The sequence below is a fragment of the Bombina bombina genome, chromosome 5, assembly GCF_027579735.1.
Source record: "Bombina bombina isolate aBomBom1 chromosome 5, aBomBom1.pri, whole genome shotgun sequence".
In the NCBI taxonomy this organism is placed as follows: Eukaryota; Metazoa; Chordata; class Amphibia; order Anura; family Bombinatoridae; genus Bombina; species Bombina bombina.
In genome coordinates this window covers 615,562,870-615,584,229 of record NC_069503.1, presented here as the reverse complement: position 1 = coordinate 615,584,229, position 21,360 = coordinate 615,562,870, and the positions used below count along the sequence as shown (strand labels likewise).

Sequence of the window (21,360 nt, the reverse complement as noted above, 5' to 3'; positions counted from 1 at the left end):
GGAATTCCCTGAAGGCTCAGGGATCGTGGACTCAGGAGGAGAAAACTCCTCCCAATAAATATTCTGGAGTTAAGAGCAATATTCAATGCTCTTCTAGCTTGGCCTCAGTTAGCAACCCTAAGGTTCATCAGATTTCAGTCGGACAACATCACGACTGTGGCTTACATCAACCATCAAGGGGGAACCAGGAGTTCCCTAGCGATGTTAGAAGTCTCCAAGATAATTCGCTGGGCAGAGACTCACTCTTGCCACCTATCAGCAATCCATATCCCAGGTGTAGAGAACTGGGAGGCGGATTTTCTAAGTCGTCATCCAGGGGAGTGGGAACTCCATCCGGAGGTGTTTGCTCAATTGGTTAATCGTTGGGGCAAACCAGAACTGGATCTCATGGTGTCTCGCCAGAATGCCAAGCTTCCTTGTTACGGATCCAGGTCCAGGGACCCAGAAGCGGCACTGATAGATGCTCTAGCAGCGCCTTGGTTCTTCAACCTGGCTTATGTGTTTCCACCGTTTCCTCTGCTCCCTCGACTGATTACCAAAATCAAACAGGAGAGAGCATCGGTGATCTTGATAGCGCCTGCGTGGCCACGCAGGACCTGGTATGCAGACCTAGTGGAGATGTCATCCTTTCCACCATGGACCCTGCCTCCGAGACAAGACCTTCTACTACAAGGTCCTTTCAATCATCCGAATCTAATTTCTCTGAGACTGACTGCATGGAGATTGAACGCTTGATTTTATCAAAGCGTGGCTTCTCAGAGTCAGTCATTGATACCCTTATACAGGCACGAAAGCCTGTTACCAGGAAAATCTACCATAAGATATGGCGTAAATACCTTTATTGGTGTGAATCCAAGAATTACTCATGGAGTAAGGTTAGGATTCCTAGGATATTGTCCTTTCTCCAAGAGGGTTTGGAAAAAGGATTATCAGCTAGTTCTTTAAAGGGACAGATTTCTGCTCTGTCTATTCTTTTGCACAAGCGTCTGGCAGAAGTGCCAGACATTCAAGCTTTTTGTCAGGCTTTGGTTAGAATTAAGCCTGTGTTTAAACCTGTTGCTCCCCCATGGAGCTTAAACTTGGTTCTTAAAGTTCTTCAAGGGGTTCCGTTTGAACCCCTTCATTCCATTGATATTAAACTTTTATCTTGGAAAGTTCTGTTTTTGATGGCTATTTCCTCGGCTCGGAGAGTCTCTGAGCTATCTGCCTTACAATGTGATTTTCCTTATCTGATTTTCCATTCAGATAAAGTAGTTCTGCGTACAAAACCTGGGTTTTTACCTAAGGTAGTTTCTAACAAGAATATCAATCAAGAGATTGTTGTTCCATCATTGTGTCCTAATCCTTCTTCAAAGAAGGAACGTCTTTTACATAATCTGGACGTGGTCTGTGCTTTGAAGTTTTACTTACAAGCTACTAAAGATTTTCGCCAAACATCTACACTGTTTGTTGTTTACTCTGGGCAGAGGAGAGGGCAAAAAGCTTCGGCAACCTCTTTTTCTTTTTGGCTTCGGAGCGTAATACGCTTAGCCTATGAGACTGCTGGACAGCAGCCCCCTGAAAGAATTACAGCTCATTCTACTAGAGCTGTGGCTTCCACCTGGGCCTTTAAGAATGAGGCTTCTGTTGAACAGATTTGCAAGGCGGCGACATGGTCTTCGCTTCATACCTTTTCAAAATTTTACAAATTTGATACTTTTGCTTCTTCAGAGGCTATATTTGGGAGAAAGGTTCTACAGGCAGTGGTTCCTTCCATTTAAGCCTGCCTTGTCCCTCCCTTCATCCGTGTACTTTAGCTTTGGTATTGGTATCCCACAAGTAATGGATGATCCGTGGACTGGATACACCTTACAAGAGAAAACATAATTTATGCTTACCTGATAAATTTCTTTCTCTTGTGGTGTATCCAGTCCACGGCCCGCCCTGTCTTTTTAAGGCAGGTCTAAATTTTAATTTAAACTACAGTCACCACTGCACCCTATGGTTTCTCCTTTCTCGGCTTGTTTCGGTCGAATGACTGGATATGGCAGATAGGGGAGGAGCTATATAGCAGCTCTGCTGTGGGTGATCCTCTTGCAACTTCCTGTTGGGAAGGAGAATATCCCACAAGTAATGGATGATCCGTGGACTGGATACACCACAAGAGAAATAAATTTATCAGGTAAGCATAAATTATGTTTTTTCACAGCTTTATTTATATCCTGTCACTAAACACCGCCACTATACTAAAATGTTTAACCCCTATCCCGCCGCTCCTGGACCCTGCTGCAACTAAATAAAGTTATTAACCCCTATCCCGCCGCTCCCAGAGTACACCGCAACTCTAATACATTTATTAACCCCTAAACCACCACTCCCGGAGCCCACTGCAACTCTAATAAATGTATTAACCCTTAAACTGCCGCTCACGGAGCCCACTGCAACTCTAATAAAGTTATTAACCCCTAAACCACTGCTCCCGGACCCCACCACAACTAATTGAAGGTATTAACCCCTAAACCTCTTGCCTCCCACATCACTACCACTTACTAAACCTATTAACCCCTAAACCGCCAGCCCTCCACATCGCCATAAACTAAATAAACCTATTAACCCCTAAACCTAACAACCCCTTGACTTTACATTAAATATTAACTCATCCCTATCTTATAATAAATTAAAACTTACCTGTATAATTAAAATAAATTATATTAAACTATTAATTAATCTACCCTAACTGTTATACTAAAATTACATTAAACTATATTAAACTAATAATTAATCTACCCTAACTGTTATACTAAAACTACATTAAACTACAAATTAAATTATACTATATTATATATTTAAACACCTAACCCTACTCAAATAATTTAAATCTACAATAAAAAAAATTACAAAGTTACAAAAAACTAACAACTAAGTTACAAAAAATAACAAACACTAAGTTACAAAAAAAAATAACAAACACTAAGTTACAAAAAAAAATAATAAACACTAAGTTACACAAAATAAAAAATAAATGATCAAAGATTTAAACTAATTACACCTAATCTAAGAGCCCTATGAAAATAAAAAAGCCCCCCCAAAATTAAAAAAAACCTAGCCTACAATAAACTACCAATGGCCCCTAAAAGGGCCTTTTGCGGGGCATTGCCCCAAAGAAATCAGCTCTTTTACCTTTAAATAAAAAATACAAATACCCCCCCCCAACACAACCAACCCCCCAAATAAAAACCTAACTAAAAATATCTAAGCTCCCCATTACCCTGAAAAGGGCATTTCCCTTAAAAGGGCATTTAGCTCTATTGCTGCCCAAACCCTAACCTAAAAATAATAAACCAATAAACCCTTAAAAAATCCTAACACTAACCCCCGAAGATCCACTTACAGTTTCTGAAGAGCCGACATCCATCCTCAACGAAGCAGCAGCAGTTCTCATCGAAGCCGGCAGAAGTCTTCATCCAAGCCCGCAGAAGTCTTCACCCAGACGGCATCTTCTATCTTCATCCATCCGGCGCGGAGCGGCTCCATCTTCAAGACATCCAACGCGGAACATCCTCTTCTTACGACATCTTCGGAATGAAGGTTCCTTTAAATGACGTCATCCAAGATGGCGTCCCTTAGATTACGATTGGCTGATAGAATTCTATCAGCCAATCGGAATTAAGGTTGAAAAAATCCTATTGGCTGTTGAAATCAGCTTTCATCCTATTGGCTGATCCAATTAGCCAATAGAATGCAAGCTCAATCCTAATGACTGAGGACTTCTGCTGCTTCATTGAGGATGGATGTTGGCTCTTCACAAACTAAGTGAATCTTCGGGGGTTAGTGTTAGGATTTTTTAAGGGTTTATTGGGTGGGTTTTATTTTTAGGTTAGGGTTTGGGCAGCAATAGAGCTAAATGCCCTTTTAAGGGCAATGCCCATACAAATGCCCTTTTCAGGGCAATGGGGAGCTTAGGTTTTTTTAGTTAGGTTTTTATTTGGGGGGGGTTGGTTGTGTGGGTGGTGGGTTTTACTGTTGGGGGGTATTTGTATTTTTTTTATTTACAGTTAAAAGAGCTGATTTCTTTGGGGTAATGCCCCGCAAAAGGCCCTTTTAAGGGTCATTGGTAGTTTATTGTAGGTTAGGTTTTTTTTTTTTTATTTTGGGGGGGCTTTTTATTTTCAAAGGGCTCTTAGATTAGGTGTAATTAGTTTAAATCTTTGATAATTTATTTTTATTTTGTGTAACTTAGTGGGGGTTTTTTGTAACTTAGTTGTTCGTTTTTTGTAACTTTGTAATTTTTTATTGTAGATTTAAATTATTTGAGTAGGGTTAGTTGTTTAAATATATAATATAGTTATTTTAATTTGTAGTTTAATGTAGTTTTAGTATAACAGTTAGGGTAGATTAATTATTAGTTTAATGTAATTTTAGTATAACAGTTAGGGTAGATTAATTATTAGTTTAATATAGTTTAATGTAATTTTAGTATAACAGTTAGGGTAGATTAATTAATAGTTTAATATAGTTTAATTTATATCTAAAGGTAAGTTTAAATTTATTATAAGATAGGGATGAGTTAATATTTAATGTAAAGTCAAGGGGTTGTTAGGTTTAGGGGTTAATAGGTTAATTTTGTTTATGGCGATGTGAGGGGCTGGCTGTTTAGGGGTTAATACATTTATTTAGTTGTGGTGGGCTCTGGGAGTGGCGGAATAGGGGTTAATAACTTTATGTAGGTGGCGGCAGGGTCCGTGAGCAGTGGGATAGGGGTTAATAACTTTATAAAGGTGGCAGCGGTATAGGAGCGGTAGATTAGGGGTTAATAAGTATAATGTAGGTGGCGGCGGTGTCGGGGCGGCAGATTAGGGGTTAATAAGTATAATGTATGGGAGGCAGGTTAGGGGTATTTAGACTCAGGGGTACATGTTAGGGTGTTAGGTGTAAACGTTACTTTTATTCTCCCATAGGAATCAATGAGATATCAGGCAGCAGTGAACATGAGCTTTCGCTGCTTTCAGACTCCCATTGATTCCTATGGCATCCGCCGTCTCCAGGGCGGCGGATTGAATAGCAGGTACGTTGGGCCGGAATAGTGGCGAGCGAACCTGTTAGATATTTGTTAACTAGCAAAAGTAGTCCGATACTGCCGAATTTGCATTCGGAACATCTCTAATTACGTAAGCATCGATCTGTGTTGGACTGAGACCGGCGGATCGTATGTTACATCACAGATTTCAACTTTTGCCGGTCTGTAGGCTTTGATAACTAAAGGGAATCAAGCTCTCCGCAATTACACTGCGGAATTCCAGCGTATTTGCGGTTGATGGCTTGATAAGTAGGCCTCATAGGGTTTCTATTAGAAGGAAGAGTCTAAAATTTATCTTATCTTCTAAAATGGGATTTTAACAGTTCTCCCTTGTACACTGCGATAACTCTCCACTACAATAATGTAGCCACAAAAGTATTGTGCAGACATGATCATGCCTTTGTGACTGGGCTTTAAAACGGGATTGCACCTTCATGACTGGGATTTCAATAATGTAGTCGCAAAAACTGGAAACCGCACAAAAGGTTTTGTCTTTGCAGTCACAAAGGCACAATGCCATTTGAAATCCCGGGTACAACAATGCCATTGTGAATTAGAAACAAACATTAACAGACAGAGATTGTTACATGCAATGTTGAGGTCCTGGTCACACTTTTCCTGATGATCCCTTCAGCTGTACAAAATATCATGTACATGTATTAAATACATAAACATATATACATGTACATGTACATATGCAACTTTGCGTCCTGCCCACTGCAGATGGACTATTCAATAGAGATGAATAGAGCTTTAAAGAATCTAGAGCATGCATAAAAATATACCTCAGTCTAAAATGTTTATTAAGCACACATCGTGGGAAAACAAGTGAGATTCCCACTAAAGAATGCAATTTTAGCACTCACTGCCCTGACTACTAGGCAGAATTTAAGGACAACTAAATCAAAACATAACTTTAACTATTATTACAGTATTCTAGCTACTGTAAGTTAAATCTATGCAGTTCAATCAGGGTATGCAACTCGTTTGTTAAAGTGTGATACATTTGTACTAATTCAGCGTTCTCTGAGTACTGCTATGATTCAAATGATCACGCTGAAAAATCATACGCTGCAAACCCGCTATGCCACATGTGTATATTTTGTATGCACATCAGATCCCCTTGTCAGCTTAAGTCTGACCATCAGTTAACACTACCCAGCCCAAGTCAGTAATTTTAGCAAAAGCGATATAACTATAGATCAAATATATAATATTAGCTAAATGCTATAACGACTACTCCTATACTTTTTTTAAAAAGAGCTCCCATATGCTCTCTGTTATCTCCTAACGCGTTTCGCCCTATTGGGCTTTATCAAGGGCCTTTGTCAGACTTAAGCTGACAAGGGGATCTGATGTGCATACATAATATACACATGTGGCATAGTAGGTTTGCAGCGTATGATTTTTCAGCGTGATCATTTGAATCATAGCAGTACTCAGAGATAACGCTGAATTAGTACATTAGAACAAACGAGTTGCATACCCTGCTTGAACTGCATAGAGTTAACTTACAGTAGCTAGAAACAACTTACATAAAGCTGCTTATAATCTCACCACAGTCACATAGCCAATCATGTCCACATTATGGGACATGTAACATTATACTCTATACTTAATAACTATTTTTACATACAATATTAATATCGTGTATCACTTTGATTTATGTACATAATATACAAACCTGATATCCTAGTGAGGCTCGTAGCGTAGCAACCACTAGCGTCACCAACGGCATTAGAGCAGTACTCTGATACAATGTTGCAATAAGTGTAAGCGTATGATACTCTAGTCCCATTGAATATTTGTATACCGGGGTTAATTGCATATATCTTCTTGACAGTTATCTAGGTGTAATGTTCTAATAGCTGCTCATAATTACTCACTTGTAATTCAGAGCCAATTTTTCCATGACGTGACAAAAAGAAAGATACTGCATATTTTATACTATAATTTAATATACAAAGTTGCTTTTACTATTATTTCTAACACTGTATGCATTCAATATACTAGAGATACAAGTGAGATTTACTGATTATTACAAACAGATAACTAACGCCACCTCTATGGCTATATGACTATTAGTGAACTAACCATTTAGATGTTGGCCACTGACCATATACCTACTTACAGTATGCTAACAAACAGTAGCAGTAACCCATAAGAACACTCAAGTCTCATTGGAAAAATATCTCATACTTTAGAGATCAACATTAAGTTATATACAGAATATTGACTTAAGCTTGTGCGCTTAAATATAATTTAACTCTCAATTTTCTGGCTCCAGAAGGTGCCCAAAGGTTCTTGTTTAAACCGTACTATGATACACGTGTAAAAGCTCAACACTATACTTTCTGGGTCCTACACACAAGGCCCTCACTGCTACTCATGATATAATTGGAGATATTACACTGTATTACAAGTGCATAGCACAATTTTATATCCATTATACCTATTGGATTATATGCACCTGGCCCTTATTGACATGTATGCGAAATAGAGCGAATCTAATTTATATTATACTATATGATCAACCTATATCAACTCTAAAACCATTGCTGTTTATCTAACCTTAATATTTACCAAGGCTATCATACCTCAGAGGCCTATTACTAGAATTGTATTTATATATTAGGGTTATTCCATTGGAACGACTCCTTCCATTGTTTTTAAGATTCTTTCACCCCCTATTTTACATAGCAATATTAAAAGTTATGTTTTGATTGAGTTGTCCTTAAATTCTGCCTAGTAGTCAGGGCAGTGAGCGCTAAAATCACATTCTTTAGTGGGAATCTCTCTTGTTTTCCCACGATATGTGCTTAATAAATGTAATTGTGCGAAGCACCCCTCCCTATTATACCATATAAGGAAATATTAGGTAATAAACCTAACAATTTAAATAACATTAGGGAGCTTGCCCGTTAGTGGTGCCATTGCTCTATCGACACGTGTGAATACCTCTAAAAAGTTGTCTGTGGCCATTTCATCATTCAATAACCATCAAATTGTAAGTTATTTTTTTTTTTAATTACTTTCAGGAAATGAATTAATTACTTGACAGAAAATGGCCCTTTCTCGTGTATTGACTTTGTTACCATTTTTATATATTTTTCAGAGAGTTGCTTACGCAATAACACCCGAAAAAGATCATGCACTGATAGAAGAGGGTGAAGTGCAGCAATTTACTGTAAGTTTATTGTGTACATATAATACTAGATTTACCTTGTGTATTATCCCTTTAATGGTATCTAGGAAACAAAAAGCCTATTCCCAAGTGTAGTATCAGTTGAATAGGCCACCCTGTAAATGTGGACAATAGTTAATTGCTCCTTAATTTACAGGGTCATAAATACTGAAGACTGTATCAGCTCTGGTCTTGTCCTAGAATACTTCTATACAGTTGTGAAAATGTAAAACAATAGGAGATCTAATATGAAGGTTTTCCCCTTTAGAAAAACACTGGCTTGACTTTATACAATATCAGGATACATGAATTTATTGTCTACATGATTCATTTAAGTTGATGTATGAAAACAAGTCTTTATTAAAGGCATATGAAACTCAAATGTTTTTATTTCATGATTCAGATAGAGCATGTCATTTAAACAACTTTCTAATGTACTTCTATGATCAATTTCTTTGTTCTCTTGGTATCTTTTGTTGAAAAGCATGGGCGTATGCTTAGGAGCCAGCCCATTTCTGGAGCACTATATGGCAGCAATTTTGCAAGAATGTTACCCATTTGCAGGAGCACTAGATGGCAGCACAATTTCCTGTCATGTAGTGCTCCAGGGCCTCAATCCGATATAAATCGTCGCCTGCAAAAGCCGGCGACGCCAAATTTTGCGCTGGTTTGGTATCACATATATGGAGTAACAGAAGTTACGCTCGTATATTTCTGCCTTCGGCCGTAGTTTTTTGGCCCATAGACAGGTATACCAAACCAGCGCAGTTTGGTATCCAATATACAGCGTAAGGACTTACGTGGCGAAAATGGAGAAGTCTTACTCCATTTTCACCTCGCCACAAATTGCAGGCGTAGTAAGCCTTACGCTGTGTATTGGAGCCTCGTAACTCCCTAAACTGCCTGCAAATTAAAACCTAACACCTAACGAATGCGCAATGTCTATCTACCTATCAACCGCGAACTGCAAAATAAAACCTAACACCTGACGCATGCGCAATGTCTATTTACCTGCGATCCCCAGCTGCAATCCCTAATAAAGTGTTTAACCCCTAAACCGCTGCTCCCGGACCCCGCCGCCACCTAATTTTAATGTCTAACCCCCTAATGTGATCCCCCTACACCGCCGCCACCTACATTAAAATTATTAACCCCTAATGTAATCCCCTACACCGCCACCATCTATATTAAAATTATTACCCCCTAATGTGAGCCCCCTACCCCGCCGCCACCTATTTTAACTCTATAACCCCCTAATATAATCCCCCTACACCGCCGCCACCTATAATAAATGTATTACCCACTAAAATACTAAAATGTCCCTACCCTAAACTAAAAATAGCCCTGAAAAGGGCTTTTTGCGTGACATTGCCCCAAAGTAACCAGCTCTATTACCAGCCCTTTAAAGGGCCTTTTGCTGGGCATTGCCCCAAAGTAACCAGCTTTTTTACCAGCCCTTAAAAGGGCTTTTTGCAGGGCATTGTCACAAAGTAATCAGCTCTTTTACTATGTGCTGCCATAACTTTTTCTTTTTGGACATTATTGGCAAGTAATCCGTTGCTTCATGGGCATTGCACCTGATCGCCGCAAGCAATAGTGTGTGTAAACTGAAATTCGGAAGCGTCAGTGACGTCATCCCTGGGAGTCGATCACCGGAGTATGCTGTGTAAGCTTGAAGCGGCCTCTCCTGCTAACTGAAGTAATCAGCTCTTTTGCCTGTAATCTAATCCCCCTACACCGCCGCCACCTATAATAAATGTATTACCCCCTAATCTGATCCTCCTACACTGCCGCCACCTATATTAAATTTATTAACCCCTAATTTAATCCCCCTATACCGCCGCCACCTATATTAAATTTATTAACCCCTAAAATACTAAAATTTCCCAACCACTAAACCTAAGTCTATACCTACAAATAGCCCTGAAAAGGGCCTTTTGCGTGACATTGCCCCAAAGTAACCAGCTCTATTACCAGCCCTTAAAAGGGCTTTTTGCGGGGCATTGTCACAAAGTAATCAGCTCTTTTGCCTGTAATCTAATCCCCCTACACCGAGGCCACCTATAGTAAATATATTAACCCCTAATCTAATCCCCCTACACCGCCGCCACCTATATTAACTATATTACCCTGGAACAGGACCTTCTCCGCCGGTCTTCAGGACAGGTAAGGAGCACTTGGGGGTTAGACTTAGGTTTTTTAAGGGGGGATTGGGTGGGTTAGAGTAGGGGTATGTGGGTGGTGGGAGGTTGTTGTTTTTTTTACAGGTAAAAGAGCTGATTACTTTGGGGCAATGCCCCACAAAAGGCCCTTTTAAGGGCTGGTAATAGAGCGGATTACTTTTGTAATTTAGATTAGGGTAGGGAATTTTTTTTATTTTGGGGGCTTTGTTATTTTATTAGGGGGCTTAAAATAGGTGTAATTATCTTAAAAATCTTGTAATCTTTTTTTATTTTTTGTAATTTAGTGTTTGTTTGTTTTTGTAATTTAGTTTAGTGTATTTAATTGTATTTTAGTTTAGATATTTGTAGTTTATGTAATTAATTTATTGATAGTGTAGGTGTATTTGTAACTTAGGTTAGGATTTATTTTACAGGTAAATTGGTAAATATTTTAACTAGGTAACTATTAAATAGTTATTAACTATTTAATAGCTATTGTACCTAGTTAAAATAAATACCAAGTTACCTGTAAAATAAATATAAACCCTAAAATAGCTACAATGTAATTATTAATTATATTGTAGCTATCTTAGGGTTTATTTTATAGGTAAGTATTTAGTTTTAAATAGGAATAATTTAGATAATATTATTAATATTATTTAGATTTAATTTAATAATAATTAAGTTAGGGGTGTTAGAGTTAGATAGTGTTAATATAGTTAATATATAGATATATAATATAATAACTATATTAACCCTAATATAATTAGGGTTAATATAGTTAATATAGGTGGCGGTGGTGTAGGGGGGGTCAGGGCTTTTTGCGGGGCATTGCCCCAAAGTAACCAGCTCTTTTGCCTGTAATCTAATCCCCCTACACCGAGGCCACCTATATTAAATATATTAACCCCTAATCTAATCCCCCATACCGCCGCCACCTATATTATCTATATTACCCCCTAATATGACCCCCCCTACACCGCCGCCACCTATATTAACCCTAATTATATTAGGGTTAATATAGTTAATATAGTTATTATATTATATATATTAACTATATTAACCCTATCTAACTCCAACACCCCTAACTTAATTATTATTAAAATAAATCTAAATAATATTAACAATGTTAACTAAATTATTCCTATTTAAAACTAAATACTTACCTATAAAATAAACCATAAGATAGCTACAATATAATTAATAATTACATTGTAGCTATTTTAGGGTTTATATTTATTTTACAGGTAACTTGGTATTTATTTTAACTAGGTACAATAGATATTAAATAGTTAATAACTATTTAATAGCTACCTAGTTAAAATAATTAACAATGTACCTGTAAAATAAATCCTAGCCTAAGTTACAAATACATCTACACTATCAATAAATTAATTAAATAAACTACAAATATCTAAACTAAAATACAATTAAATACACTATACTAAATTACAAAAAACCCCCACTAAATTACAAAAAATAAAAAAAAGATTACAAGAATTTTAAGCTAATTACACCTATTCTAAGCCCCCTAATAAATTAACAAAGCCCCCCAAAATAAAAAAAAATTCCCTACCCTAATCTAAATTACAAAAGAAATCAGCTCTATTACCAGCCCTTAAAAGGGCCTTTTGTGGGGCATTGCCCCAAATTAATCAGCTCTTTTACCTGTAAAAAAACCAACACCCCCCCATTACAACCCACCACCCACATACCCCTACTCTAACCCACCCAATCCCCCCTTAAAAAAACCTAAGTCTAACCCCCAAGTGCTCCTTACCTGTCCTGAAGACCAGTGGAGAAGGTCCTGTTCCAGACGGAGAAGTCTTCTTCCAGGCGGCGACCTCTTCTTCCAGGATCCAGCCGGCACAGAGCGGAGGAGTTGAAGACCATTGACCGCGGAGCTGAAGACTTTCCATCTGGAACTGAAGACCGGCGATGCTGGAACTGAAGATTGGCAATGCTGGAACTGAAGACCGCTGGAACTGAAGACCGGAGCCGGAGCGTGGAGGATCCTCTTCATACGATCGCCGCCGTACCCTGAATAGGAATTCAAGGAACGCGATTAAAAATGGCGTCCCTTGAATTCCTATTGGCTGATTTGAGCCTTCAAATTCAAATCAGCCAATCGGATGCGAGCTACTTTAATTTTATTGGCTGATTTGAATAGCCAATAGAATAAGAGCTACTGTAATTCTATTGGCTGCTTTGAATAGCCAATAGAATAAGAGCTACTGTAATTCTATTGGCTGATTAGAATAGCCAATAGAATTACAATAGCTCTTATTCTATTGGCTATTCAAATCAGCCAATAGAATTAAAGTAGCTCTTTAACTCCTCCGCTCCGTGCTGGCTGGATCCTGGAAGAAGAAGAGGTTCGCCGCCTGGAAGAAGACTTCTCCGCCTGGAACAGGACCTTCTCCGCCGGTCTTCAGGACAGGTAAGGAGCACTTGAGGGTTAGACTTAGGTTTTTTTAGGGGGGATTGGGTGGGTTAGAGTAGGGGTATGTGGGTTGTTTTTTTTTACAGGTAAAAGAGCTGATTACTTTGGGGCAATGCCCTACAAAAGGCCCTTTTAAGGGCTGGTAATAGAGCTGATTACTTTTGTAATTTAGATTAGGGTAGGGAATTTTTTTTATTTTGGGGGCTTTGTTATTTTATTAGGGGGCTTAGAATAGGTGTAATTAGCTTAAAAATCTTGTAATCTTTTTTTTATTTTTTGTAATTTAGTGTTTGTTTGTTTTTGTAATTTAGTTTAGTGTATTTAATTGTATTTTAGTTTAGATATTTGTAGTTTATGTAATTAATTTATTGATAGTGTAGGTGTATTTGTTAGGTTAGGATTTATTTTACAGGTAAATTGGTAATTATTTTAACTAGGTAACTATTAAATAGTTATTAACTATTTAATAGCTATTGTACCTAGTTAAAATAAATACCAAGTTACCTGTAAAATAAATATAAACCCTAAAATAGCTACAATGTAATTATTAATTATATTGTAGCTATTTTAGGGTTTATTTTATAGGTAAGTATTTAGTTTTAAATAGGAATAATTTAGATAATATTATTAATATTATTTAGATTTAATTTAATAATAATTAAGTTAGGGGTGTTAGAGTTAGATAGGGTTAATATAGTTAATATAGGTGGCGGTGGTGTAGGGGGGGTCAGATTAGGGGGTAATATAGTTAATGTAGGTGGCGGCGGTGTAGGGGGGTTAGATTAGGGGGTAATAGATTTATTATAGGTGGCGGCGGTGTAGGGGGATTAGATTACAGGCAAAAGAGATGATTACTTTGTGACAATGCCCTTCAAAAAGCCCTTTTAAGGGCTGGTAATAGAGCTGTTTACTTTGGAGCAATGCCACGCAAAAGGCCCTTTTCAGGGCTATTTGTAGGGTTAGACTTAGGTTTAGTGGTTGGGAAATTTTAGGGGTTAATAAATTTAATATAGGTGGCAACGGTATACGGGGATTCGATTAGGAGTTAATAATTTTAATGTAGGTGGATCATATTAGGGGGTAATATAGTTTAAATAGGTGGCAGCGGTGTAGGGGGATCACATTAGGGGTTAATATAGTTTAAATAGGTGGCGGCGGTGTAGGGGGGATCATATTAGGGGTAATATAGTTAATGTAGGTGGCGGCGGGGTAGGGGGTAAAACATTTAATGTAGCTAGCGGCGGTGTAGGGGGGTCAGATTAGGGGGTAATACATATAATATAGGTGGCGGCAGGGTCCGGGAGCGGCAATTTAGGGGTTAATATATTTATTATTAGGAGTGAGAGGGGTATACGTGTCGGGCTATGTTTGGGAGGCGTGTTAGACAGTACGGGTGATTTTATAACTTAGTCAGTTTTTTTATGCTGCGGCAGTTTCTAAAGTGCAGTAAGTCACTGGCGACTCCAGAAATTTGTACTTACGCAGATTTCTGGACATCGCTAGTTTGTCAGACTTACGGCACTTTAGCATCTGACGGCGCCGTATATGAGATAGCTCGAGTTGCGAGCTGAAACTACAGGCAGCGCAGGTTTCCACGGTTGTGCCGAAACCTGCGCCATATATCGGATCGCGCCCCAGATGCCTACCTAGGTCTCTCTTCAACACAGAATATCATGGGAGAGAAGCAAATTTGATAATAAAAGTAAACTTCAAACTTTTTTTAAATTGTATGCTTTGTCTGAGACAGAAAAGAACATTTCTGGGTTTCATATCCCTTTTTTTTAAAAAAATATATTTTAATGTAATAGTGTAGTATGAAATATAATTATTTCCTTTCTATATATATTGTCCATTTTTACCTTCCTTTTTAAGATTATTTCCAATATAGTGTATTTGCAATGCATTCATTTTATTTTCTTGTAGGTGTGCTTCAGTAATCAACTGTTCTAATTTCTATTTACCTAATATAGCCAAATCTTCTGCTCATAACCCCTGGTATTACCGCCTCCCAATGCAGCACCTAGGAATAAAGGGAAATTGGCCTTTGGTACTTCTTCCTATCATAACCTATAGGAATTATAGATAGTTGTCCCAGGCTTTAGAATATTTTATAATTTTGACCAATATGCCAGCTGGCTCATATGTCATCCTTAGACGCACACATACCTTATTTTACATTGACAGGATTACTGATTTCTTTTTTTCCTGGCCACTCTTATAACCTTTAGCATATCTTTATTTACAGATGATTTATCTAGGTCCATACAGCACAATAAATAAATTTGGTTTTGGTGACTGACAGATTAGAATGTAATACTCATAGGAAGCTTTATGAGATTTCTATTATATACACTGATGGAATTAGACCTAACAAACAGATATTTATATGTAAATACAGATTATTGTGTGCCCTATTCTGATATCATTGATTTATTTATGTTGGATAATATAATTTTGAGTGTTTTAAATTATCAATATTATTTTAATTAATACATTACAGTTGTTTTCTAAAAAAAAAAAATATTGTTCTGTTTTTCTGGATAGCAAGAACAATTATGAATTACATAATACTATAACATTGCATCCTATGGAACCTTTTCAACATCTAAACAGCAGTGAAGTTTCATGTTATATTTATCTTGCTGTGACCCTCACATCATCGTCAATAATGGCTCACTGAAGCACACTAATTCTATGTTTCTCTGTATCATTAGTAAATGTTTTCCTGCCGGTCACACATCTAATCAGGATATTCACCCTATTATTGCACTTATCCTAATACCATGTTTGATCGTGCCAATAATTTCACATAAGAGCTACAAGCAATATCTTACAGAAGTGCACAAAAATACCTAGTCCATGTTCTGAATAGATTGTTTTTGGTACATTTTGTATTTCTATGATTGAAGTCATGCTGAAGATGGTGAAATCACAAATTCATTCAACTGGACAGAGAAATCTTGCTGTTGTTCAGATACATTTTCAAGTTTTAAGTTAATCTGATTTAACCCTTTAAGGACGTAGCTTTCAGTTTGCTCAATTGTTTTATGACGGAAAAATTCTGTCATATGTCCTTAAGAGGTTAAATTGCATCAAGAACATCTCAACCAACATCACTATGACTGTACATATGGGTTACATAGATATTTAATAAAAACAGAAAATAAAAAAAATGGTACCCTGGCTTCATATTGTTAATAATATTCAGGTAGATTACAAGTTTTGCGTTCGTGTTTTAACGCAAAAAAATGGTTTTTAACCCCTAAACCACCAGCCCCCCACATCGCAACAACCTACATTAAACTATTAACCCCTAACTTTAACATAATTAAAATAGAGCTAAATTAAACTTACAATTATTAACTAAATAATATCTATTTAAAACTAAATACATACTTACCTGTGAAATAAACCTAATCTAGCTACAATATAACTAATAGTTTTATTGTAGCTAGCTTAGGTTTTATTTTTATTTCACAGGTTTGTATTTATTTTAACTAGGTAGACTAGTTAGTAAATAGTTATTAACTATTTACTAACTACCTAGTTAAAATAAATACAATCTTACCTGTGAAATACAACCTAAGCTGCCTTACACTAAAACCTAACATTACAAAAAATAAAAAAACCTACCATTACAAAAAATAACAAACGAAACTATCCAAAACAATAAAAATTATTCCTATTCTACCCTGTTTTAAAAAAAAAAACCCCGAAATAAACAAACCTTATCTATAATATACTACCAGGGGCCCTTAAAAGGGCCTTTTGTAGAGCATTGCCCTAAAGAAATCAGCTCTTTTTCTACAAAAAAAGCCAATAGAATGAGAGGTGCTTAAATCCTATTGGCTGATTTGAACAGCCAATAGGATTTTAGCAGCCCTATTGGCTGATTTAATTTTTCAGTCAATAGGAATGCAATGGTAGCCCCAGTATAAAAGGGGTAACTTACATTTCTATCCTCAGTGTGCGGCGGATGATTGCATGAAGAGGACCTCCACATCGGATCGATGGATTTCCGCCTGGACCTCTGCCTTGGACCTCCGCCTATCGACCGATCTGCCTCCGCAGGGATGAAGTAGATGCTGGTCCTGCGTTGAAAAAGATGGAGCCGCCTGGATGAAGATGGAGCCGCCGGGATGAAGATCGTTTAAGCGGGACTTCAGCAAATGTGAGTACTTAAAGAGGGGTTAGTGTTAGGTGTTTTTAAGATTTTTTTGGTGTGGGTTTTTCTTTTAGATTATGGTTTGGGCATTTCTTAAAAGAGCCAAATGTCCTTTTAAGGGCATGAAAAAGAGCTGAATGCAATGCCCATACAAATGCCCTTTTCAGGGCAATGGGTAGATTAGGTTTACTTTATTTTTATTTTGTAGGTTTGGGGAGTGGGGGTGTTTTTCTTTTGTAGAAAAAGAGCTGATTTCTTTAGGGCAATGCTTTATTAAAGGCCTTTTTAAGGGCCCTTGGTAGTTAATTATAGGGTTTTTTTATTTTGGGGTGTTTTTTTTTTTTTTTTTAAACAGGGTATTAGAATAGGAATATTTTATTGTTTTGGATAATTCCATTTGTTATTTTTTGTAATGGTAGGTTTTTTAATTTTTAGTAATTTTAGTGTTTTTTATTTTTTGTAATGTTAGGTTTTAGTGTAAGGCAGCTTAGGTTTTATTTCACAGGTAAGTTTGTATTTATTTTAACAAGGCGGCTTTTCTAAAACTCGTAATGGCAGCGCTATGGAGGGTGAAATAACACAACTTTTGTTGCATTCGTTAACTACCCTCTATAGCGCAAAACTTGTAATCTAGGTGATTGTTAATAATAAACCGTTTATCAGTAGTAAATATACAGGTAAAACAGGAAGCGTATAACTGAACTGTTAAGTAAACAACAACAAAAAAATTGGTTTACATGGACAAGCACAATATACAACATCATAGTAATATAAAAATTTAAAGTGACATTCCAGCCAAAATTGGAATCGACAAGGATGCATTTACGTTTTGAATAGAAGTATTTTTGTAATATAAATGTATTAGTAAAAATGCTTCTAATATAAACTGTAGCTGTTTCAATGTGTATTTACGGATGCACCGTGCACCAGCATTTTAAACACAGCACTTGTGCTTGTATCATCTGGTAATGACTCAGTTTGTTAATTGTTGACATGATACAAGCCCCACTTGGTGCTCTGAGCAGCTGCAGTATTTAAAATACCAGAATTTCCCTTTAATAAAAGAGATTTTGGGTTCTTAGTTACTAAATATATTATCACATGCAGATATCTTATATATAACTTTTCATTTTGCTTTTTCAGCTTCAACATTGGTTAAGCGTATAAAAGAGAGGATAATTGGACCAGAACATTAGTAACAGATTCTGAAGAACACACAAAGAAAACTGAAGAGAGGAAATTGATAATAAAGTAACTGATAGATGGAATTATTTTACATCTCACAAGAAAGGCTTTGCTTGTTGGGCTGTTTACAAAATGTGTATGGGAAAGATAGGTATTGTGCCCGTTGTGTTTGGTGACTGTAGTTAATTCAGTTCATTTGATACAGCACAATCGTTTTCTTGATCCAAGTGCCCAGATATGAATGGGTAGATAAAAAGTAACGTTAGTGTATTGATGTAACTGATTAAGGCCTATAAATGTGAGACAAACACACAATATCTTTCTGTAGATATAGTTGTTAGCTATTTTCAGCAGTATAATGGCAGGTGGCGATACAACATAATCTTCAACATCAATCAAAAACAAAATAAGGCTCCTAATACACACAACTACTTTGACTGGAAAATTAAACATTGTTGAAAATGTATACTGTTGTTCAAAATAACACCTACTTTTGCAATTGTGTATGGTCAGCGACATTATACCATTATAGACTGCAATATATTTCATACACGCAAAACAAATTTAGACACCATTTTTCGCAAGGGACATTGTACAATAGATTTTTCTTTGCATAAATGTTTTGTAGATGATCCATTTATAAAGCCCATCTGAGTGTGTTTTTTGTAAAAGAAAAGTATAGTTTTGCTTATTTTCAAATAACATTGTGCTGATTTTCAGACTCCTAACCAAGCCCCAAAGTTTTAGATGTATACCGATGTATACAGACTTTAGACTGCTTCTGTTTGTATAATGGGTCTTTTCATATGCAGGGGAGGGGGGGGTCTGCTATCAGCCCCTTTCACTGGGTTTCCCAGGCTAATCCCATTAACAGTGTTAAATTGGAAGCTTCTAAGTAAGTTTTTTTAAAAGGTTTTACACTGGATTTTTATATCAGTATCTGTGCATAATATTCTTTATAGAAGTGTCTATTGCAAGCAGTTAAATGAAAATTAGTATATACAGCCCCTTTAAAGAGAGACAGTCTAGACCTTAGTCATCTTAAAGTTTTACCTTAGATTACGATGCAAAAAGTTATTTTAAAATTAATCATTTCTGTCCACTTTAAAATGGCTAGAATAAAAAAAGAAATAATACAGCGCTAAAATCTAAAGGTTTAACTATGCCACTCTCCTGCCACCTCCCCTAGATAGCAAAAAAATGAAACTGAACAAAAACTACAAATGAGAGGGCGCTAAAAGCTAAGAGAAACCAACACACTTAATCAGAGTTAGTTATGCATTAATAATGAAAAATACAATACAACAGGTAATATGTAAAGTTTACTACCAAAGAATAAATTGTACAGTACAAGGGACGTCTCCCTGCAATAATATATAATACAAGAAAAAAGGAAAGTGTTAAATAAATGATTAAAACAAATACTGTATGGAATACCACCCTAAAAATGTCAAAAAATATATAAAAATATATATTAAAGTATAAAAAATAAAAAGATATCAAAAAAACAAAAATAAAATATTGCTGGCTAAAAGAATTGCCAACCTAGGGAAGCGTCAAATGTTCCTCTTTGGTTGCTATGGGATCTGGTCTGTATCGATATTGGAATCAAATGTTGCTAGTTTAGAAGTGACAATGTGATAGTTACTCCATAAATATGAGCGCAGTATTGCAATGAGATATATTTCTATACATATGTATTCCTGTATTTATATGTGTATAGATGACTGTAAATACATATATACACCTATAAATACATATATACACCTATAAATACATATATACATATGTATAGAAATATATTTATATACAGTATTTATACATGTGTTTCTATGGATCCCCATGTAAAAGCACTTTTGCCGCTTTTTTTTCCAACACCTGACATCTAATATCTTTAAGCCCTTATAACTTTTTTTTGAAATTTTTGAAAATAATTTTTATTACATAGTGTTATGTGTTTTACTGTACTTTTTAATGTATTTTTTATGTGTTTTGTGACACTTTTTTGACTTGCGTAACAGTTGACCAGAGCTCTGAAGTCACTGTAGTCATTTTAATGTAATTTACGATTGTGCTTACGCGTTTTGCATTTACTTTCAAATTGTAATATGGGCAGAATTTAACTTGTGTGCAAACGGCCACAAAAGCCCGTTATTGCTTGCTATATGGACTTTAAAACTTTACACTTATTTTTTTTAATATTAAAAAACTAATACAGGGGTTAATCCCAATCTTGTGCTTGGTTTTGACAGAAAGATTTCTGAATGTCAACTGAAATTGTCAATGTGTTTCTCCAGTGATCACAATCACAAAATGCCTCTGTCATGAAATCATTATCTCCTGAAAACAACACAAAACCATGATTTTCCTCCCAACATTAAATGTGCATGATTAACTACAAACAAAATGGTGATTTAGGGGATTTAGAGATTATCACAGGTTGAATGACTTGTATGTTGATTGATCCCTTCTTAGTGTAGTGATATCAAAGAGTTAATTAACCTATTGCACTCCAGAACCATAGATATTTAGGTGTATATTGGTTTCATTCTCTAAGAGGGGCTTTATCAGTGTAGTGAGCATGTGAGATGTGTTGAAGAGCAGGTAACATTTGTATCTTTTTGGTGATGTTGCTTCCTAATGTCATCCTATATAACAGGACAATTTCAGTTTGTTTTGCTCATGAGTAAAACTAATGCTTAGTTGCCAACATTTGAAAAACATTTCCCAGGACCACTTTGCAGCAGAGCCACACCCATTTATGGTTTGCTTAGCTTCACCCACTCAAATCCACCACGAATTAAGCACATAAAATACTAATAGTATAATTTACCAATACTGATTGCTAAAAGGGATAGGAAAGTCAAACTTAAAGGGTCAAGAAACACAATTGTTTTCTTTCATGATTCAGACAATGCACACAATTTTAATCAATTTCCCAATTCACTTCTATTGTCTAAATTGCTTCATTCTCTTAGTATACTTGATTGAAAAGCATAGCTAGGTAGGCTCAAAAGCAGCAATGCACTACTGGGAGCTAGCTGCTGATTGGTGGAAGCATGTATATGACTCTTGTCATTGTCTCACCTGATGTATTCTGCTAGCTATCAGCAGTGCATTGCTACTACTCCAACAAAGGATTCCAAGAGAATGAAGACAATTTGA

The 21,360-nt window shown here is 36.4% G+C and overlaps 1 protein-coding gene across 1 annotated transcript in view; it reads left to right on the top strand.

The window, feature by feature from the left end:
• The window catches only part of SLC6A3 (solute carrier family 6 member 3), a 297,995-nt gene that overhangs the window by 261,134 nt on the left and 15,501 nt on the right, over nucleotides 1-21,360 (top strand). The window contains exon 13 of the mRNA XM_053715819.1: nucleotides 8,172-8,243. Within this exon, the coding sequence (XP_053571794.1) occupies nucleotides 8,172-8,243 (72 nt within the window). The remainder of the gene's footprint in view (nucleotides 1-8,171; nucleotides 8,244-21,360) is intronic.